Here is a 23,110-nt window from a genome sequence, read left to right as displayed (position 1 = left end):
CCTCATGCTGACTGCCACAGGAGAAGGTCAAAGTGCAACCACCGATTGTTCCACCAGGGTTTTTGGCAAAGTTATTTCTCTTTGTGGTATTTTTTTCCTCCACAAATTAAACGTACTTGAGCCAATAAATCCAATCATTCTTAAACTTTTCAGCTTGAGGATCGGCTTTTGTGATAAAAGATTAATTTATGTAAAGGCTTTTTTTTGTTGTTCTGCACTACTGTTCAAAGACAATTGAGCATGACGTACACCAATGAGTTTGGCATTTATTGCAACGCAATATGGCACTCATTACATCTCCTCAGCGTTTCTATTTTACAATGTACAAACTTGATAAAAAAAGGACCATAAATAAACAAAATGCTTCAAGTAGCTAATCCTCAGCATCAGAGTGTGTGAATATATAGACACAGATGAATGACATTCTAATCTAACTGTCTAAATCAACAAAAGCAATATTTTGTTCCATCTGGAAAAAAAAAGATTAAAAAAAACAATCAAATCAGATTTTGATTAGAACAATCCACTGGTGTGAAATAAGTAAGAGCTCAAAGTGATACATTCTGTCTGAGTCCTCCCGTTTTCTCTTAAACTTTGCATATTAAGATTACATGAAGACGGCCGACACATCTTAACAAGGAGAGTTCATGTTGAATGGTATCATGCTACACAGTGTACACACACACACACACACACACACACACACACACACACACACACACACACACGCATTCATCAGATAAAACAAACAAACAAAAAGAAATACATTTAATTCAAGTGAAGCGCAAAAAAAAAAAAAAAAAACTGGAAGCCATTCTGCTTATGCACAAGTCTGCCTTCACCAAACAGATAAGAAAAAAAAGAGGCGAAATCAGAGCTAAAAAACAGGATGAGGCATCAGACTAAGCTCTCAGAAGCTCAGTGCTGTCTGTGCCCATGTCCAGATCAGGGTTTGTAGAAAGCTTCACAGGATGGAAGTTCACAAAAGTGCTCCTCATTATAGTTTTCTTCGTATTTGCCTTCACTTCTTGTACTTCCACTGGTGAACAGTTCCTCTAAAGTGCACAGATGAGGTAAATAAAATTATTCTCAAAAAACAGGTTTGTAACTGCTCACCGGTTCAGACCGGGACCATAGAGTGTTGCATGTGTTGCATTTGGGACAACATTTCCTGCTGCACACTCGCAATTAGTATGTCCTGTTGTGTCAGTGTGATCATTCCAAGTCTGTCCATCTCCCTGTGGCGAAACAAACACAGATGTTCAGATGTTTGGTCTGTATTTTGCCTCAAAGCATTCAGAAATCTGTAGCAAAAGGTGCTCCAGTAGAACAAATTGAACTTTCTGGGACAAAACGCAAAACACTGTGTGATGTAGCATGATGCTGTCACCACCATGACACATGGTGGTGACAGCATCATGCTACGGTGATGCTTTTCTTCAGCAGAATCAGGAAATCTGATTGAGTTTCATGAGAAGATAGGCAGAGCTTTCAGAAGTATAATGACACTCAACATACAGCCAAAATGCAAGAGCATGGCAATTTAAAAAATATATATTTTTGCTTTCACTTGCCACCACTTTGCAAACCAACAATACTTTTTGTTGATCTACTACATTAAGCTCAACACAACACATCAAAGTTATGCTTGCAAAATGACACAATGTGCTCATAGCTGAAGTTGTAGAAATGCTTTTGAAGGAGACTGTTCCTACAAGCTGCATCAGGTCATTTTGGTTATGTAGCAGAATCAGCATCAACACTATAACTCCGTGTAATGCAGAAAAAGCACATTTAAAACAAGCTGCACTCACTGGTGTGTGAGAGCCAGGAGGCTTTCAAGGCTGGAGTAGCCTGCAGCTGCAAGGACGTCTCTGTATCTCTCCAACCCAATGGACTGCAGCCAATCATACATCGACCACTGTGGCACACACACCTCTGGTACAACAGACACACAAACCTCTGATCCCACTCTAGACTCCAGCATGGTCCCCGGAGGTCTGTAGGAAAATAGAGTTATTCTTATTTTGAGGGAGACAGTTACTTGCAATAGTGATAAATTGGATATGGGAGTTCATGCATAGCTATGCAAGTATTTGCCTTGGCGCGTATGCTTATTTTTATCTGTGTGTATTATCATGCACTATGTACCTGTCCCCTCCTGTGCGCCGCAGGGTGCCAGGATTGCGTATAAGTTTATCCAACATGTTGAGAATCTGGCTGAAGGAGGGCCTGTCTCCTCGCTCTCTCTCCCAACAGTCCAGCATGAGTTGATGGAGCACCACAGGGCAGTCCATGGGAGCAGGCAGCCTGTATCCTTCTTCTATTGCTTTAATCACCTTTATAAAAAGGCAGGGATTAAGGATGATCTTTGAACTGTTGCGTCTGTCTGAACATTTTTAAAACCTGAGCCATCTTTAAAATGATTGAAACAAACACAAGTACTTTTGGAAGAGATGCCAGCAGCAGTTTGATGCAGCTGCGCTTTGGGATAAATGTTATGCAAAGACCTGCCAAATGGTAATCAAAACATGCAGACGTTCAGCATTTTCAATATGTTCGTCTTTGTTTTGAATGATAAACTAATTGCACAAATTACCAGTTGCTTTTGACCTTTAACTACCACCTGAATGCTTGACAGAAATGTCACAAAATATAGCAGATTAAAGTGAGTAGCAAAGGCTATGCATTCTGGGATCAAAATCACTGCTATTAAAGCACAAATACATAATATTCTAAGATTCCCATGAATTGCAGTACATTTCAAATTTAGTGATATTTATTTGTCTTGTAAATCCTGCAGCATATCCAGTCGTGACAATACCACACCCAGAAAATCTTTCGCTAATGTTTGTTAAAACATCATGAAAGAAATGTAAAAAATACTTTACAAAAAATAAAATACATAGCATAAATACTGAAAATAAAGAGACAATCAAATAAGAAACTAAAGACTAAGATAAAATAAAAAAAGTGATAAAAGTAAATTCAATAAGAATCCAAAATGAAACAAAATGCAAAACTATTAAGACAAAAGCTAAATGAATTGCGTTAAAATTAAATACAATTTTAAAAAAGCTGATTTAGTTCCCTCTGCTAGTAAGAAAAATGTATAGTCTGGTGCAAGCCTCAGGGCTTTTCCCCATAAAGGCACTCATCATTATATCTGCTTTAGTGGTGAACAATGAGCCAAACAAACTCCTCTGTGGCTTCCCAGGGTGTGATTTCAGACAGTGTGCTCAAGTTCTCAGATCGGAGACTGATGAGGCATGACAAGTCGATATAATGAGTACCTCTGCCACAGACTCACTTAAGACAAGTGTGAAGGGAATAAAAAATAATCCCAAAAGACAACAGAAGACTAAAACGTGTGAATACCATTTATATAAAACCACTTAAGATTTTTTTCTTCACCAACCAGATTGACTTTCTCTTTTCTAAGCTGAAAACGTGATGCTATACACTAAGATTAATAATAATAAAAATAATAGATTATATCACATCTAAATTTAAATTTAATTGCAGCTTGGCTGCAGAATGAAAATAAACTATATATATTAAAAGAAGAAAAAAAACTTTACAGCTTTAACACATATCCTAAGAATATTTAGATTGGGGCACAAAAGCAATCCAAACTTGGCCTCAGCAGTGTTTGGAGACAATTTGAAAGTAATTTCTAAGTAAGTGCGGCGCTCAAAGGCAGCAGCTAGAATGCCGTGGATAGGGTGCAAGCTATTTGGCCCTCCGATATGCTAAAAAAACAGCATCTGTTTAATTTATTTTGCTATTTAAATTGGCTCAGGCTAAATCCCTTTTGGTGAGCGAGGAGAGGTAAAAGTTTAATTGGACTGCCATCCAAAGTCACAGGACTTAAATCATGTTTAGAAAATTGTTCATTTCAACATTAATCCTCAAGTGCCCGACGAAGGAGCAATTAACAGTTGCTGAAAAGCAGATACTGGTGGACTGTTTTCTCCCCTAAACCAGCACTCTATTTGTACATCCCTCTAGCCCCAAATATGGGTTAATTGTTTTTTGCATGAGGTCGAGATCCCGTGTGCTATCAAAATACATCATATAAACTTTTATGTGAGGATAAAAGTGATGTTGAGACATGGAAAACATAAGTCAGTGCTTCAACGAAGGCCAGTTCGTTTACTCACATCCTGGTTGTTCATGTCCCAGTACGGCCTCTCTCCATATGAAACCACCTCCCACATCACTATCCCATAACTCCACACGTCACTGGCTGTGGTGAACTTCCTGTAGCTGATAGCCTCTGGAGCCGTCCATCTGATGGGGATCTTCCCTCCAGGGGACAGATAGGACCCAGTTGCCTCCTAAAATAGCAGCATAATTGATTCACTGAACGATGGAATACCTTTGTTTTCTAATTTATTCAGTGTGACTCACTTGCTCATTTCATCTCACAAGAGGAGAAGAAGGGCTTTTCAAATGAAATAATTTTATTCTTGCACAGATGTCCATGCATTTGGCAAATTTTGCCAAAGTAGGTGTTTCAGTTAGTCAGACAGCTTCGACAGCGTGCAATTTTGTGAGTGAAAATGTGATAAAACAGCCAGTAAATATTTACTTAATAAACAATGGAGGATATAAAACTGGTTTAACATCAATTTCGAAAGAGCCTTTCTAAAGTACTCCTTCCCTTGAAACCTCTTTACATTTTATCATTTAAACCAAAAACCACAAACTTGATTGTTTGTTTTTTTTTGTGATTTTATGGAATAGACCAGGGGTCTGCAACCCCAAGGTCCAAGTGCATCGTTGGACCTTTCACAATGACTCCTCAGAACTATGGCTGAGATGATAAAAAATAACTAATGTTTAAAAGTAGATGTAACAATAACATGCACATTTTGCATTTGTTAAAATAAATAGAAAACAAAAATCCTTTGCAAAAGGAGAATTTCACACAGTTGCATTTGATGACAAGTTATATGGGATGTCTTAAAACCTAATAATAAAAATTAAATGTTGATTCTTTCTTAAATTACTGTAGAAAATACAGTAGATATTCACAAGAAATGAGTGGATGCCTTTCTTTTAAAAGGTTGTGTAACTTCTGTGACTAAACATTTTTTTTTTATCTCTACAAAGGATAAAAATGTCTCTTTGGACTGTAAAGGTTGCAGATCTGAGTGATAGACCAATTAGTTAGGCAAAATTGCAACGATGAGGGAAAATAATTTCCTGCCTTCATCATTTTTAATTGGAAATAGTCTGCACCACCTTGTGTTGGTTCATCACATTGAAATCCCCAAAAGGTTCATGTAGGACATCTGCTGTTTGTGATTGTAACGTAGAAAAATGTAAAAGGGGCTGTGAATACTTTGCGAGGCACTGTATGTTTTCTTCATACTCCATCCAGTGTTGCCTTCGAAAGTCTTACCCTTGTAGTGTAGGCGGCCTCGGGGTCGTCCTCCAGAACTCGGCTCAGGCCGAAGTCGGACACCTTACACACCAGGTTGCTGTTGACCAGGATGTTTCGAGCCGCCAGGTCTCTGTGAACGTAGCTCATGTCTGACAGGTACTTCATACCCGAGGCGATGCCGCGCAGCATACCAACCAGCTGGATCACTGTGAACTGGCCGTCGTGTTTCTGAACCATTAATATCACAGGAAAAATGGGGTCTGATTAACTCGCGGCGCATGAAGATATTTCACCAACCACTTAAAACTATGTTTATATTCATTTTATAGAAGAAAACAGGTCAACATACACGTAAAAAAGCATCCAGAGATCCATTTTCCATATATTCCGTAATTATCATCAGAGGCTTGCCTAATGAGGGGAAAAGGTTTGAAACATTCCAGTTAAACCGTGCTTCACACTTTCATACAAAACCAGAACAATAGCACCACTTACACCTCGTGACGACCCCTTCCAGTCTGATGATGTTCGGGTGGTCAAACTGACCCATGATGGACGCCTCGGACAGGAAGTCCCTCCTCTGTTTGTCCGAGTATCCCGCCTTCAGGCTCTTGATGGCCACATAGATCTCCCTCTTCCCCTGCGAACGCAGCCGACCGCTGCACACCTCCCCAAACTCTCCTACAAGTGCACAGCAAACAACAACGTCAGTGCCAAGCCAGCATGTGTGTGTGGGTTTGTGTGTGCTTGCGCGCCAAAGCGAGACGTACCTATGCCAATAACCCTCTCGATATGAATATTGCTAACATCTATTTCCTTGGCAAACTCGTGGATGGCCTGGTCCGGGTCCTCATACGTAAACGGGTCCACATAGATTTTGACTCCTACCATGGAAGGGAGGCGGAAGTGGACAAGAAACGAGAGAGGAGATGGATGAATGAAGAGGAGGGCGAGAAAAACGCGTTGTATAACTGCATGTTATGTAAGAGTCTTTAGGAAAGTGTGCACGACAAACAGAATCTGAGCGACAATAAAGAGAAGGAGGATCTCTAAAACTTTGTGCAATTTTCTGTTACAACCGCACACCTTGGTACTTTTTGTTCTGATTTCATTCGGTGGGTAAAATGAAAGTACTCCATGAATATGAAGAGCAGGTTAATGGATACAATGGTTTAGAATTGTTTTAGCAAAATTGAAAACTTGATAAAAGCTGTGAAACTACTAAAAAATAAATTAAAAATTGAACAATGTGGTCAAAAATTGCTAGATGAGGGGAAAATAACCTGCATGTTGCCGTGCCCACACTATCGCATCATGAAACTTATAACTAAAAACACATGGAAATAGATATAGGGAGATTATAGGAACAGTTAGAGGCTCCAAATGATTTCAATCTTGAGGGGAGTTTTACAATCCAACAGGACAACAAACCAGTTATAGTTTACAGTCAGAGCTATAATAGAAATGTTCAGGTTAAAGGAAATAATCTAGTCAAAGCCCTGGCCTAAATCCAATTTGGAATTGGTATCAAGACTTGAAAATGGATATTTCCAGATACTTTCCATTCAATGTGAGCCGGATAAAAAGAAAGAACCACCTTTTCTCACTCTATAGTGAATGTTTTCCTCACTATAGAGGAAGACGTTCTGCAGAGGAAAAGGTATGTGGTTGTAAAGAGACTCATGAAGAAAACATTAAAGGAGCATTAATATTTTCACAAAGCACTGTCTTGGCTTCTTGTGTGCGAGTTCGGTACCTGGGTTAAGATGTTTCTCCTCTTCCGCATCCTGCTTGGTTTTGCTGTACTTGCTCCTCCTGAAGAGTCAAAAACAATGCATTCTTCACACAAAGACCAGCAACAAACACTAAAAGTTTGATTACTTCCCAAGAGACTCGCATGAATTTTGCAGCGACGTCGCCTGACAAAAGCAAACATGTCCTACATTTGTTTCCAATATTTTTGCCGTTTCTCAGAGCTACTCTTAAGTTGAGTTTTTCTTTTAAGGATTTGCAGCAAACAGAATGCGACAACAATGAGAGGAGAGAGCGACGGCCTGCAGGGAAGCACCAGATGAAAGCGTTTCAAGCACAGAGGGAGGAGGGGCGACGCCTCAGCTAGCGGCAGATAAAAAGGTGTTTTCTATTAAACAAAGAAACTGTCAAAACCACCTTTTCTTTCTGAACAGGTGTGAGTGTGTGTGCCAGAGACTTTGATTGTGGACACCAGAGCGCGTTTGTGCACGCGCACGTCAACTAACACATAAACCGCGCAGCTGAACACATTAACAGGAAGCCTGGGACAAAGGGATAATCACTGTCTCCACTCTAATCCCCTTTAAAAAAGCTGCAGGTAACACACGTTATTTAATCTCTCTGTTGAAGGAGAGCCCGGAGACTTGTGTGTGCTTTGCTGCGTGCTGGTTATAAAAAAATAAATAAAAAAAAAACATGTTAATGTCAGATGCTTACAGAAATCAGTACTAATTACATTTTTGTGTGATAGTCCAGTTTAAAGCAGAGCGTTCTAAGTAAATTTGAACTACCTTTGTCAACTTAAATCAAAACATTTCCGACCAGTGCGAACAGTTTCAACCGCTGCACCTCGTTGCCTTTGTGTCATACCCTTGTTTACTTTCTCAGTGGAATATTGTCTGTGTTTCAGCATGTAATTGCGTGCATTGATCCTGTTGGGTGTATTCTCTTGGTAATCTGCAGTGATTAGCTGTTCCAACAGTCTAATCCTAAAAGAAGGTTACATTTATTGATTGTTAAAGAGTTGAAACATTTTTTCGGGGGAATAGGAGGAGGACGGCTTTATGAGCCAGAATATAAACAGAAAGAAGAGTTGGAACAACAACGGGCAGATTTAGAAAGATAAGGAGGAAGGAATGAGGGGAGGAAAGGAAAGAGTTTTAGTTTAACTATATACCAATCAAATCCATCCTTTTTTTCCAGACCTTTCCAAATAGTGCATTAAACCCTGCAAACAATGATCTCTTGCAAAAGTGCTTGTAAATAATGGAAATTCACGCTTCTAGGTTGTCCCCCTAAATGAATAACATAAAATAGTAAACACCAATAATAACCACGCTAAATAACATAAAAAGGACAAGGCTGACTGTTCTGACTGAGGTGTGACCTTGTGTGTTTCTATACCTGCGGCTTATGATGAAGACAGCCGCGGATATGAACAGTAAAACTCCCACTCCGCTGACAGACAGCAGCAGGAAGGCAGAGTTCACGCCTTCTCCGATCAATGGAAAGGGATCTGACAGAAAGAGGTAAACATTTTGTAGAAAGAAAAAATAAGCAAATAATACCGCTGATGAAACATTGTTGTCCTAATAGTGACAGAGCATTCCTGGATGAACACCTGAGTTGGTGGAGAATTCAAACGGGGCGCTGTACTCGCCGTATCCCGCAGCTGTGCGAGCGCGAACGTGGAACACGTACACAGTGAGCGGGTTGAGGCCCGCCACATCCACGCTCCGCAGGAAGGTCCTCATTATGCGGTACGACCTCTCCCTCTGGTCCTGATTAGACGAGACAGAAAAAAACAAACAAACAAAACAGTCTCTTTCAAATGTCTGACGCCAAGGTCCATCCGCACCAGGAGTGAAGCACAGACGGCGTCCCAACGTAATGACATTCACGCAGCTGTCCGGGCCGCGTTAACTTGTGGGGCCCGCGCTCACCTTTTCGTAGAACTTGACCTCGTACTCCAGGATGACCCCGTTCGGTCGGTCGGGCTGTTGCCATGCCAACGACAAGCTGTGCCTCGTCACGTCGGTGAGTTGGATGGATGAAACTGGAGAGGGAGCTGAGAGGGAGCGAAAGAGGAGTAGAGATTAAACAGTGGCACGGCTTTTTTAAAATTATTTATTATTTTTCTTAAGCGTTTCTACTGAAACTGTAAAATGACACTTTCACCTGGACGCGGCTAATAGCGCATTCACTGAGCTTTTTAATCAAAGTCCCTGGGAGCCGGTGCGCCTCACTACTTCCTGTTCCCTCGACTCTCCGTTTCTCCATCATTTTATCCGCACTCGTTCTTTTTTTTTTTTTTTTTTTTATTTTGCGAATGTTCGCATGATATCGGACCATATGGCAGAGCAGGTTGGACTTGACACATCCCAGGCACACTCTCCGTGCCGTGCAGACGCAGCAACTTATTTCCCCAAGGCACCTGAAAACTAAGCAGGTGTGCCGGCATCTAAATGCCACCATAAAGACTCGAAGCGACGACGCTTCAGATGTAGCAGCACGCAACAAAAACACAATGAACACAAAAAAAAAACTAAAAAAAAAGAAAGAAAGAAAGAAAGAAAGGGAAAAGGCTCCCGCTAAGAACTAATAAAGAGCATGTGACGCCACGCACAAGCTGACTCCTTCACAAGTAAAATGAAACACTTCATAAAACGCGGGTGATTTTTCTAAAGCTTCTTTGGATCCACGCTCAGGGGATAGAAAAGCTTCAGCTCTGCTTCTACCAGCTCTGTTGTTCAGTTATTTCCTGACCGTCATGATTTGCTGTTTTTTTTCCCTCGTCAACGTTTTTTCATTTGTATTGAAGTCAGTGATTTCCTGAATACTTTTTGACACCATCTCAAGACCCCCGTCCCCCTGTAATTAATTCAGTTGTTTGGTGTGGGAGGACAAAGTAATAACTATGAGCGATATAATGGTGATACTAGGAACAACAGTTCGCAGTGGAGGCAAAAGTGAAAATCCAAATCCAGTGTGCGGTTGGTGTGAATGCTGAAGGCGGTCCGCTGTCAGGTGAGATGAAAAATGAAGCACACCCCATTGAAATTTTACAGTCCAATGTCGTTTGTGTACATCCAATGTGTTTGGGATGGACTTAAATTTTCACACACGAGCAGCTCCAGAGAAGGTAGAAAAACAAGCTAAAGTCTTTTTCTTTTTTTTTTTAATGTTTGCAACTTTTAAGACTTTATAGTTGGTGTTCAGGGATTAATCTTCCAATCTAATTACATAACCACCAGGCTTCCAAGTTTTCTGGGGAAAACTTTAAAATTATTTGTTACTTCTAAAAAAAAAACCCTTCATTGAAATGTTTGTGCATAAATCAGGCTGTACATCGTTAGATCTGTGTGAAGTTTATCTGTTGTGGAGGGGGGTTATAATTTCTACCTCTTTTTTAGCTGTAAGGTAAGATTGACCAACTTATAGAAAATAAAGATGCATCTACATTCATGTTTTTTTTTAAATTATGATTAATGTAATGCTCTATTTTAGTGGGAAGGACACAGTTTGATTGATATTTCCATACAATTAACACTTTTAAAACAAGATGAGGTGTAAAAGGACCTTTCAAAGCTTTATTATGTCATTTACCCTTTTCAATGCAAATGTGTGACAGTTATACACCATAAGCGTTTACCTGCTAATGGAAACAAAGGCCTAACTGCTTAATGTTGCCAGCACACCGATAATGCATTTATGTTTATTTCAGTCACATCTATGGTTGAAGCTCTTCTTGGTGGAACTAAATAGATTCTGCACCTGCAAATGCTCCATGAAAACAGTGAGCAACCTACGCCTACACTGCCGCTCTGATTTTCTCACCTGGTTAAAAACCCACCTATCTAACAATTGTTTAGATTATAAAGAAACAACAACAGGATCAGTAAAATACTCAAAGTAAAGAAGGCATTTGTCCCAGTATCCACCAGTATCATCCTACTTTAATTTTGGCTCCAAACAATCAGAGAGGCAACACAAATTACAACTACTACAACTGAAATCAGTTGAAATCCTGGAGTAGGCCAAGAGTCAGCGAAGTCATTACAAGAAGACGTAATCAAAAGTAAACTTAAGCCTTAAAATATAATGATAGCATATTTTTTTTTTATGTTTCTCAAACATATTTACCACAACTAGAGTAAAAACACAAAACAACAACAACAACAAAAAACAAAACACTGACACTATTTTTTGAAAGGCTTGCTCGTTTCATGCTTCCACAATTTTGACCACTACTCATGAGATCTTGCCTCCCTCTGGGCATGCAGCAAAGAGCAGTTTGTGCTCAGCTGACCCATTTACGGAGCACATCTTTATAAGCAGATTTCTTGTTATTACTGGAGTCAACAATCTGACAATTTTATCACACGCAGCACTTCTTCCCCTCACCTGCTTGGTTGGTGGTGAGGCTGACCGATGCACTCTGTGATGTCCCCGCACCGCTGACCAGGGAAACCCCGTTGCGGGCGTAGACGATGAAGGTGTAGTGTGTGTGGGCCCGGAGCCTGCTCACCACCATCCTGGTGGTCTGAAGGCCAGTGTGGTCCGGAGAGAAGAGCACGTCTGAGCCGCAGGGGAGACAAAGCTGGGTGCTGGAGGCAGACTCTGATCCGGGCCCCGGGTATTCACCGGGCCTGCTCTGGAAAACCCCTCTGCCAAGCTGAACCTCAGGTCCTACAATCCCTTGGTCTGACTGCATTCCCATGCTGCTGCGCTGCACCTCCGGCTGGAAAACCGTGTGATTTCTTGGAGGCTGACCATGGCTTCCGGTTTGACATATGAGACACTCCAGATTATAACTGATGTCGCTTCTGCCTCCCAGCCGCCGAGGGGGTGCCCACTCCAAGACCACCGATGTTTCATTCACTACTGAGATGAGCTGTTGTGGTGCTGAGGGAGGCTCTGGAGATAAACATAAAACCAAAACCAACCATATTTATATCTATCACACAAGGAAGGAGGAACAATAAGAAGGCAGAGAGGTTCTTCAGAGGGCAGTCCTTAGCTTAACATGAAGACATCTGGTATTACGCTGAAAACCATATGGCTCTGGGATGCTTTTGATGGTTTGGTTGTTTTCTTTTTTGGCATCTAATGCTATGTGTGTGTGTATAAGAGACTTGTGTACGAGTGTGTGTTCATTTTTCCCAGGCGAAGGAAACCATGTGCTGTATATAGGCATAATTAGGTTTAGAGACACAGAGCAGCGTCTTCAAATCTCTCACACAGACTCAGAGACAGAGTAGGTGCATTTATTCAGTCCTCAATGTCTGGTAGTTATCACCACCAGACAGGATGTAGATGGTGCCTTAGTCATAAGCAATGGGATTATAAAACAGGGGTGGCATTCACATACGTTTGTTTAGCCTTCTGTTGGGAGGAGATAGAGAGTTTGGGAAACAATGCATGTTCTTCCCTTTTTATTTGGGAGAATTGCACGCATCCATCATTAGTGTTTTCACTTCCATTTTAACTGTTTGTGTGTCTGTGCTCTTACGGGTACAGGCCATGGATGGCGGGTCAAATTCTGCACGGAAGAATCCTGTGTGGCAATCACAAACGTTAGCACCGTCCCGCAATGAGCGGCTGTGAGGAGGGCACTTGGAGCAGCCAGGATCTGAAGACTTGGACTTGTAGAAACCAGCAGAACATGCTGAAGAGAGATGACAGAAGACACCAAATTACTTCTTTAAAGTAATGTCGATAAAGAACACCAAAGAGGTCCGTATGCTGCAGTGGTAACAATTTACCTCCACAAGAGCTCAGATTTAAATTTACAATATTGCTTTTGAGCTTTTCCAACTGAAAGAATATTTGCAGGAACCAACATAAAGAGAGTCTGTGGTTTCCTCTTAAAGGTGAAGTATTATGTATTCTCCAACCATAAAGTACCGTTTTACACCACAATCAACTTCAGTTGTTTTGAAAATCATCTATATACCAAAAACAAGAAATTTGACTTCACGTCATAGCCCTTTGCGACGCGTTGAAAATAGCCTCTAAGAAGCTCCTGTCCTTTCTGACACTTCAACATGTGTGGCAAGGAGAACATTGCTTCATTTATCGATCCAGTTTACCACCATTCTTAGGACTGTTTGTGTGATTAGCTCAGCAGACGCTCAGTTTCACAAGATTTTTGCTGATTTCTGCTACCACCAAGTCAGATGGAGGTGTGGAGGGGAGTTGTGAGGGAGGGCCGCTGTGTGTTGCGGGAGCTCGGCAGGGGACAAACGCTACAAGGTGGATCTATGGGTAAATGGGAAGTGCGTTGTATGTGCAGGCTGCCGTGGGAGATTTAAGGAAAAATGCATGAATGATTCAAAGGAGCACTCCAGATGTGTTTGATGAGGGAATAACATTGTAACATGACATAAATCTCAAAAAGTTGATCTTGCAAAAAAAATCCCTTATTTAATTTTCTTTTCTTTTTCTCAGATTTACCTATTTACACTTCTCCGATGACAGACCTCTAACTGCAAAGACAAGAATCCCACTCGGTGCTGACAGAGTCCTGCTGCCATACTACTGCTGTGTTATTTCCGAACAACCACTACATATGAGGGGTGGGGTTTAAAAATATCCAGTGCCGACTGATTCTTTTCTAATCATTCTAGATAAGACCTTGTTTAGGTTTAGATCTGGACTACAGTTTTCAGGTGTAGATTCTTCAATTCTGTCCTTAATCTTTAGAGCATCTTACCCTCTGACACTGACATCTTGGATCTACACTCACATCCGTTATTTGAGTTTGTTGGTGAGGTTTACTCACAGAATGAATTTACAACCAGGTGTTTCGCAAATTCAGAGAAAATTTTGAGAACATTTCCAAATTATTATTTTTTTTTTCTTGGGACGAAAGAGGCTTTTAGATGCCAGAGATAGCTACTGAAAGTTCGTACACAACAAGTTTAGGTAAAATCACAACAAAAGCTAAATGTACCACAGAAAAGAAAACTGAAAATTATAATTGTTTTTATTTGAGGGTGGTGGGGGAGGGGGTATTTTTGTTGTCCACTCTGATGCGGGCTATGTGCAGACAGTCATTCCTGACATAGGTTCAAATGCAAGTTGATCCTTGATCCTTATTTTTGACATGCTGGTCAATATGTTAATCAGCCATTGCAGTTTTAGGGCTCAAGGACAAACAACTGTAGAGGAAGATCTTAGGGAAGAAAAGGATACAGTGCGAGGAGGAGGGGCACTTTGACTTCCATTATCTTGACTTTTGATGAGCGAAGAAAGAAGCACCTAAAAGAACATTAACTGATCGGCTCCCACTCACACGTGGAGAACAGAAACAGTTGAAGTGAATACATCAAAACTGCACAGTCCCATCGGCCCACACAAACACAACTGACATTTAAATACATGAAAGAGGAGAAACAGAGAAAGAGAGAGGGTGACAGAGAGATGAGGAGGGGTAGTGGAGGGAGGGAAATCTTCTCTCCATATACCAAGGAGTTCATGCATTGACAGAGCCACAATGCAATAAATGAGTGCATAATTATACTGCTTGACATCTACTGCTGAAGCAGAAGACATTGAGAAGCGTGGTGGGTTCAAGCAATTTTTATTTGCATGTTTAATTTCACAGGGAAAACCTTTGCTTGTTGCTGCTGAAATTCTTTTCAGCACCTCCTTTTTCATCATCAGTTCCTATTCATCCTTCTTTCTGGGTCTCACCGACTTCCCCAGTTCCATCCTTTGTTTTACAACCCTTTCACATTTCCAAGGCGCTCGAAGACATCCCAGTGGGAGTGGATAGGAATGCGGGAATGATGTGTGTGCTCAGATGTGTCAGTGTGCTTTATGACGCTCGCATCACTAAATGAGAGGGAGGAAGTGTTCCCTGTAATCTACTCTGACCAACTATCCTGCCCCATCTGCGCTCGGCTCTACAGATTTGCTCTTTCACACAGTCTTCTGCCCATCCTTTTCACATTTCACATTCTCCCCCATTTTCTCTCTCTTCACTTCCTCTTTGACCTCCAACTCATTGGCGTTCTACTCTCTGATAACGCTCACTTGCTTAACATGTCTTCATACAACCGTCAAGCTCCATTTGAGGCATCATTCACGTGCTCCACAGCGATACTATTTGAAACAAGACCGCACGCAAACACACATCTGAAACATGTACATTCATAAACAGGTTTACAGCTGATAACAGGGGCTTTCATCTTGTGAATGAGTCATCCTGTTGCATCAGGTGATATCAACAACTGAGAGATAAAATGCAGTGTAGTCATAATTCGCCTGTTGCACACATCCCTTTGTTTGCAGCCATCAATGTATGTAAATGTCCATTGTTGGGAATTAAAGGCGAATTAAATGGAAAAAAAGACTTAGGGAAGCATTTAAACTGTTGAGGTTGATCACAGGACTCAACGGGAATGCCAGGAGGAGAACACTCTGCTTTTGTCTCTGTCCTCTCCAGTCCTTACTGCCTGGATAAAAAGAAAGGGAGGTATTTGAAGCCATAAACTTCTGTCAGCACCCTCTCATGTCTCTATTCTTTCAGTTTTCTGTAGCTCTTTGTGTCTTCTTTAGCACTGGTTTTGACAGGAGGGGGCGAGTGCTGGTGACCTGGAATAAGAGCTCATGAGGGTGTCATTAACCCAACATTAACCCTGCGCTACCGAGGGCTGAGGAAGTGCCTGAGTTGGACGATAAAGTGGGAGCAATGGGGACAAATACACAGGAACAGATAATGCAAGGTGAAAACTTGAGTGGAATTGTCTGACTGTGGACACGTTATTATAACGCCTGTTAGAAAAGGACAATAATTACAGTGAAATCAGCTGTTAGGAAATTGTAAGGTGATGGGGAAAGGGTTGTGGAAAAGACAACGCAAGGGGAAAAAAAGACAGACGTGGAGTGAGAGATAAAGAGGTGAGAAGAAAAAGACAAAACGAGGAGGAGGAGAGGGGGACTCGGAGGGGAAGGTGCCCTTTGATTACTATCTGCATTGTCGGCATTTGCATACACATTCTTTTGCTACCTAAAATGCAAATGCGGCTCATTGCGAATCCGAGCAAGAGCCTGGTCGGCACACTGTATGCTGCACATGTGTGGTGGTGTGTGTGCGGATTCTCCTTGACCCGCTGTTATCTGTCATCGTCCCTTGTTCCTTCGTAGCAGAGGGGTGGAGATGGAGGAAGTACCCCTTACTGCTCTGGTCTGACACCTGTCTGTGTGATGGATGGAGGCAGGGATGGATTGATGGATGAAAGGGCCGATACACTGCCACAAAAGAAAGAAAAACACTTTGACTACCGGGGGTCATGCCCCTTTTAATTAAAGCCTGTAGAAATGCAGATGATCATTTCCTCGTGTACAAACATGGCGAAGGAGGTGACAACTTTCTGCTTGGTGAAATGGCGTCAGATTTAAAGTCTGGAGTTCTGATTAGTATAAACACATAACCTTTGCAGTTAGCAACAAAAAGTGGCCAAATTCAACAGCTGACCAGGAAGTATCAACCTCTCTTTGTCATAGTACATGTTGAATTTGGATATAATAGCAGTCTTTGGGATAACCTAGGATCCAGGTAAGGACCTAAATTCTCTAGGGGTGGAATCAGGACTGTGCTGAGGGTTTAAATGAACAAGGATGAGGGAACTGAGACCCCTTTTCAGAAGTCAAGCTAAATAGTAAAAAAATGATTGAGAGTGCACATTTTATAAATGTCTGAAGGGATTGTTCTAAAGACATATGATAAAATTTAGGCTCCATGTTTATTTGACATCATAGGTCTCTTTTACCTCTATGTTTTTGTAAGTTAAGAAGCTGAAATATCTGGAAACAACTTTTCCAGGAGAGGCCGTATTATACAAAGGGCTTGCCAGGGCATTAACCCAGGCCCCTAAGGCTATGGGAGCCCCATTTAAAAAATAACTGTTGTTTTGCAAACACATTTTTTTTTAGTTTATGAAGTTTTCATCACTCCAAGATGCTTTAATTGGTTGTGTTTTCAAGTGGATATCCAATGCATGAATAATGTCAACTCCCCAATCACTTTGTCTTTGTTCTGAAATGTTAAAACCCTGTGTTGCAAGAAGTGCTCCCTCACACATATGGTGGGACATCGCCTCTATTCCAGTATAAATATTCAATGGAAATCAACAGAAGGAAAGCTAGAAATATTTTCTGGATGCTAATCTTACATCTTCACGCATTAGAGTTAAGAGAAAACCAGCATCTAAATTTCAAATCAGCCTCAACATTTTGGTCAGTGCATCTGTGATTTCAGACCATCTGTCTGAAACCTTTGGAGTTCCCACCATGAGGGTGGCTGCTTTCCATCTCATTGAAATAAAAAGAAAAATCACAAATCTGGCTTAAAATTTCAGAGGTTTAAAGAGAAATGTGTAAAGACTGGTGAGTGTGTGTATGCCTACCCAAATCCAAGGGTGAATACATTAGCATTTGAAAAGCGGTCTACAACAATATCCCCTCCTCCCTATCAGACACACATCTACCCCACCACCAGCGGCAGCAAACCCCCCTACTCCTGACTGAAAATCGCAGAGAAGAGTTCAGGAAGAGAAAGGAGGGATAATGAGACTAAGACAGAGAGAAACTGAAAAAACGCCGGAGCCGATGCCAGAGAGCTATAGACAGCCTGGTGGAACTGGCAAAGCTTCTCTACATTAAGACCAACCTGGGAGATGGAGACAATAGCACACAAACACATGCATGCAGTCTGATTCTGGTTGGAGGATTGCAAACCACTCCCCCCCCAACCTGAGTTTGGCTCATTTCAGACAATTACTCGTGGCTCTCCAGCGTCTTTCCTCAGACTGTCACCTGCTGTACGCAGACACACCCTTCCACACACACACACACACACACACACATCCTTCTCCGTTTGCCCCTCAACACTGCTCTCCAGGCATTCCTGGGCATTCCTCCAAACAGCAAGTACATTTGAGGGAAGGCTTTGTTGGGCAGAAAATCAGAGATACGATGCACAAACGCACACTCGATTACACGCACACACACTGTATGTTAGCAATCCAACATGTCCTGAGTCCAGAAACGCCGTGCAATAATTAGAGGGGCTGAATGCAGCGATTACGCACTCATTCCATCATCTGCTTGGTTCTTCTTTCTATCATCTCTCTTTCACTGCGGCTGCCTTTCTGCTCAAATGCTTTCTGCTGCTTACAAGACATTGCAGGTGCGTTGGAGGGAAGCACAAGCATGAAATCTCTCTGGATGGAAGTGAGCACAGAGGCAAAAAAGCTCAGACACACAGAAACATTCCAATCCTCCCGGGCTGCACGTTGAGGAGAATCAGACGACAAAGACGAGAGGAGGACGGCAGTGAGGAGCAGAGACAAAAAGCAGAAGGCTCCTCTTTCATTCCACCTCCCCAATCGTTCACATTTCAGATTCTCTCTGTGGTCTCTCCTTCCTCGTTTCCGATCATCCCAGACGGATCACAGCTGTCAAACTTTTGACGTCTTCATCTGCCTCGGTCATGACCCCGCACTCTACGGCTAAACTGCCAGTGTATATGTGTGCGTGTGAGCGGCTGTCACTCAGGGTTTTTGACGTCTTCATCAGGCTCAGTCATGACCTCGATCTTAACCAGGGCTATAGAAAAGATGAGGGAGGTCCCTCTCTCTTGTGTTTTCTGTGTTCGTCCCCTTTGCTCCTAGTGATGAACCCCTCCACCACTGTGGGAGGAGCAGCCCATGTATTGATGCCTTCTGCTGTCAGTGGCCTTCTTTCAACCCCCTCTTGCCCCATTCAACATCTAATCCCTTCTTCCTCTCCAGAGCTTCTCCTCTCCATCCTCATTACCCTGCGTCAACACTCCAGATGAACTTTTCACATCACCGCTTTGTCAGAATCTGCTCGGATTTCGGCTCACTTTAGCAGCAAGTTTTTGGATGTGCTAAGATTCCTTGCAGCAGTTTGCCGGTGATAACACTTTGTCAATATAAACAGTGACTTGCTAAATTTTCACTCCCCCTTGAACTCTTAGGGATTTTGTCATGCCACATCCACATTCTTCGATATGTGATCGATCAACAAATGTGATTGTTGGTTTCAAATATTTCTCGCAAGGTAAAATCTGAAAATGTAGAGTATATTTGTATATAGTCCATTTCACATACATGCCAATAACAACAGCTGACTTTAGAAGTTCACATGTGTGAAGGCATCAGAGGTTTGGTAGAGAATGAGTAAGCATGCATCAGGAAGACCAAGAGGCACAAGAGAAAGGTTAGTGACAAAGTTACAATAGCTTAGAGTAGAGTTTATTGACAAAAAAAAAAAAAAAATCAGAAAGAAATGTTCACTCCATAATCTGAAATGGAAGAAGTTTGTTTAAAATGTATTGAGCGTAGTTGTCACTTCAGGGGAGTATTAATTAGTAAATCCGGCATTAACCCCTTGGTAACTTTGAAGGAGCTGCCAAGATCCAGCTAAGAATCTGTACTCAGTTGACTATTGGTCCTGCACTCCAATAATCTGGTCTTTATGCAACACTATGAAAAGGAAACCATAAAAGTTTCCTTTAGAAAGGAAACCATAAAAGTTTCCTTTAGGCATAAAACATCATGCCAAAAGCTGGTCAGAAGCAGTTTAAGGTAGATGGCAAAAAAAGAAGGAGCTCTGGTAAGATTAGATCAAAGCTGATTTTTTTTTTTGGGCCAGAATGCAAAACTATCTGCCAGAAACCAACACTGCACATCATCCTACACACCCCATCCCAACATAGCAATGGAAATACAGGGTATCATGCATTGAGGGTACTTTTCTTCAACAAAACCCAGGAATACAAAGCTGACCCTGGAAATTGCTTCTATGAAGTATTTTCTCAGGGAGGCTGAATACAAATGCATAACATCGCGTACAACTTACAAATTATTCACTGCCTTGTGCTAAACTTACAAATCAGTGTTACTTGCATGACAGCACCTTTGATTTAACATCTTCTTCAAAGTTTCACTGCTGAGTCTGTTCTGTTTTGTTCTTGGTTTGTTTTTAAAAGCATCCAGAGTTGAATTAAATTCAGAGGCTAACATTTGGTAAATATGTATATTCCGTTTCTAGGTGGGTATCCTGTTATGGCTTTCATACATGTCTTACAAATCCAACTGAAGCTAGACAAAGATTACTGCAGCTTAATAGGAAGAATGAAAACAGGAGGAAAGACCCACCCTGTTACCATTCAAAGGTAACAGAATCTGCCTACCAGCATGTGAAACTCTTCCTCCCTGGAGGCCCTTGTGCTCGGCCTGGCTGTGTTTCTTATACAAACACAAGCATGGTGCATCCTCTTAGTAGGCTGCTTATTGCTCTGAGCATAATGGATGTAGCGATTGCAATTTTTCTTCTTTTTTTTATTTTTATTTTCTTGTGGTAATCAATTTTGCGGACCTGCGGCAGAGATCTTTGGAACATGATCAGCGCTGGCAGTCATCTACTTACTGAACAAGACTTTTATTAACTCTGATTTACAGTTTTGATGAAGCTGGCGCTGTTTTTCACATCTTACCCTGGGAACAGGGGCTCTTACACTCCAGTGAGCACATGTGTCTCTAGTTTGGTCTCGGATGTGTGGAGCTACTGCTGACTGAATTTGGGGATATTTATCCAATTGAAGCCTTTTAAATGTCAAAACTGCATGCCTTCATCTTCCAAAGATCCTCTGCAGCAGAACTATCAAAATCTAAGTTGAAAACATTTTGGGTTCTTTATTACTGGGAGTTTTTATTTTAAGAAAGTGATTTCCGTGGTGCAGATAAATGTGGCTGACGGAGAGACCACAAGGGCTAACATTTCCCACAGCTCAGTCTAATGAACAAGATCAGGTTACAAAGCAGGGAGAATGTGGAGCTGATAAAAACCAAATTACTCTCATGTACAGTTCCTTCTAAAAGTCTTCATAACCCTTAAATATTAAAACTGGAGAGTATACGATGGAACTTCAAACCAAGCAAGACATGACTGTCTAACTAAGCGGACTGGCCGGTAGAGGAGAGCATTAACCAGAGAAGAAGCACCCAAGATTCTGCTAAGATTTACAGCCCAGTTGGAAGAATCTGTCAAGGACAACTATTAGTTGTGCACTACAAAATCTGGCTCTTATGGAAGCGTGACAAGAATCAAGCCATTGTTGAAAGGAAGCCTTAAGAAGTCTCTTTTCACTGAATACAGCAACCATAAAAGATACTTGGTTTAAGTAAAAAAAAAAAAATCTAGCTAAGAAACTAACTAACACTGCGCATTAATGTTAAAAAAAACAAAAAAACACCAAGAATGGTGGTGGTAGCATCATGCTGTAGGGAATCTTATCTTCAGCAGAAATAGCAAAGATGGTCTGTGTAAGTTGGAAGACTATTGGAGCTAAATGAACCTAACCCTATCCCAAATCCAGGCTCACCGTAGTTGAAAAAGACTGCAAGAGGAGGCGTTAACCCCCACTCAGAATATGGTTTAAGTTTGTGGTTGGAAAGCAACTTAAAGCGCACTCTTTCAGACTCTCCCTCTGCAGATCTTCTTCACAACAATCTTCTCATTTACAACCTTTGGACTGAGAAGTAGTTTGCATGATAAACTAGTAGGAGCAATGGGGACAAATACACTGATAATAGTTGTTCCACCAGGTGTTTGCCAATTGCTGCTACTTGTCTGGAGGAGTAGAGTGGCAGGAAGGGGAGAAGTTAGAAAAGGAGTGCTGGGTAATTAGGCAGTGAACTGAATCCCAAACTCAAAAAATTCATCCATAACAGAACAACAGCCATCCAGGTATGTTTTTGATGAGGTAATAACATTATATATTGATTTTATAAAACACCCCTTTAAATACACAGTGATTTGAAATGGTCTCGTGTCAACCTTTAATTTATTTTTGCAGTTTGCATTTATTGAATCAGACTTTCTGACTGTCTATTAAATAGGTCTGAATAAATTTTCCAGTTCTCCTCATGGTCTGTCTTTTTATTTTTGAATGTTGCGTTTGCCTTCTCTGTCAGTAATCTTTGGTTTAGTTTTGTTTCTTTGACCACATTTACTTATACCAACCTATTTATTTGATAGAAAGGTATATAAGATATGTTTTTCAACCAGTCTGCCAAAAAGCTTTTGTATTCTTTTACTACAGTGATGTGAAAAAAAAATCACAACACTTTACCATTTAGTTTTTAGCAGCAAAACTGGGATATCTTGATATGATGCAATGTTTTATTGAAAGAAGATAACAAAAGAGAAAGTGCCACACCTAAAACAAGGTGAATGAACATTATAAACACAATGCAGAAGGGAAATCCTTGTTAAACACAGAATAAATCGAGAATAGACATTATGACAGAAAACCAGAGAAATGCATCATCGTCGTTTGATCAACTAATGTGTGCCAAGTTTTCAGTGAACAGGTTTTTGGCAATTCCCCTGGCTGTGCTAAAATAATATTTTCTATCTGTTCAATTCTGTGATCTTTGGTAGTTGTAATAGATTCCACTGACAATATTGGAATAAAATACTAGCAACATTAGTAGTAAAAGAGCCAAACAATCCAGAGTAAAAGCCTGGTTCAACTCTAGAGCTAGCTTATACTTGAATGACTCATAAAGTGGCTTAATATGTACAAACAAATCTCTGAAAATTAAAAATGTGTTTGCCTTGCTACTAGAACTTGTTTGTTTATGGGAAGAATATTCTCAAACTTTATAACCTCTGTGACATGAGAAGACTAAAAGTGTTCTCTATCATTTATCCCTCCATCCAAATCTTTCTAACCCTTCCCCTTTTTTCCACAGCTTTTTAACGGAAACAATTAGAAACGTTCAGGTCTCTATCTCAGGCTGCTGAGACAAGAGATTCTCTGGATCAGCGCTGCAAATTCATCCGGACTTTGATGGATTTCTCCTGACGCAGCTGCTCCAAGCCAACAACCTGACAGGCGGTGAGAGCGGCAGACGCAGAAGAGAG

General features: G+C 41.2%; 1 protein-coding gene across 1 annotated transcript in view; it reads right to left on the bottom strand.

The window, feature by feature from the left end:
• Positions 1 to 246: 246 nt before the first annotated feature.
• LOC129361638 (ephrin type-A receptor 4-like) overlaps positions 247 to 23,110 on the bottom strand; it is a 29,862-nt gene continuing 6,998 nt past the window's right edge. The window contains exons 6-19 of the mRNA XM_055032608.1: positions 12,657 to 12,812; positions 11,549 to 12,061; positions 9,088 to 9,212; positions 8,766 to 8,925; positions 8,549 to 8,660; positions 7,149 to 7,207; positions 6,163 to 6,276; positions 5,888 to 6,073; positions 5,742 to 5,803; positions 5,411 to 5,620; positions 4,164 to 4,340; positions 2,152 to 2,339; positions 1,815 to 2,000; positions 247 to 1,238 (exon numbers count right to left, since the gene is read on the bottom strand). Coding sequence (XP_054888583.1) covers positions 1,121 to 1,238; positions 1,815 to 2,000; positions 2,152 to 2,339; positions 4,164 to 4,340; positions 5,411 to 5,620; positions 5,742 to 5,803; positions 5,888 to 6,073; positions 6,163 to 6,276; positions 7,149 to 7,207; positions 8,549 to 8,660; positions 8,766 to 8,925; positions 9,088 to 9,212; positions 11,549 to 12,061; positions 12,657 to 12,812 — 2,366 coding nt within the window. The 3' untranslated portion in view covers positions 247 to 1,120. The remainder of the gene's footprint in view (positions 1,239 to 1,814; positions 2,001 to 2,151; positions 2,340 to 4,163; positions 4,341 to 5,410; positions 5,621 to 5,741; positions 5,804 to 5,887; positions 6,074 to 6,162; positions 6,277 to 7,148; positions 7,208 to 8,548; positions 8,661 to 8,765; positions 8,926 to 9,087; positions 9,213 to 11,548; positions 12,062 to 12,656; positions 12,813 to 23,110) is intronic.

Source organism: Poeciliopsis prolifica, unplaced genomic scaffold, assembly GCF_027474105.1.
Source record: "Poeciliopsis prolifica strain line A6 unplaced genomic scaffold, Auburn_PproV2 SCAFFOLD008, whole genome shotgun sequence".
Lineage (NCBI taxonomy): Eukaryota > Metazoa > Chordata > Actinopteri > Cyprinodontiformes > Poeciliidae > Poeciliopsis > Poeciliopsis prolifica.
The sequence above is the reverse complement of the archived record's forward strand: the minus strand, read 5'-3'. Positions and strand labels throughout refer to the sequence as shown.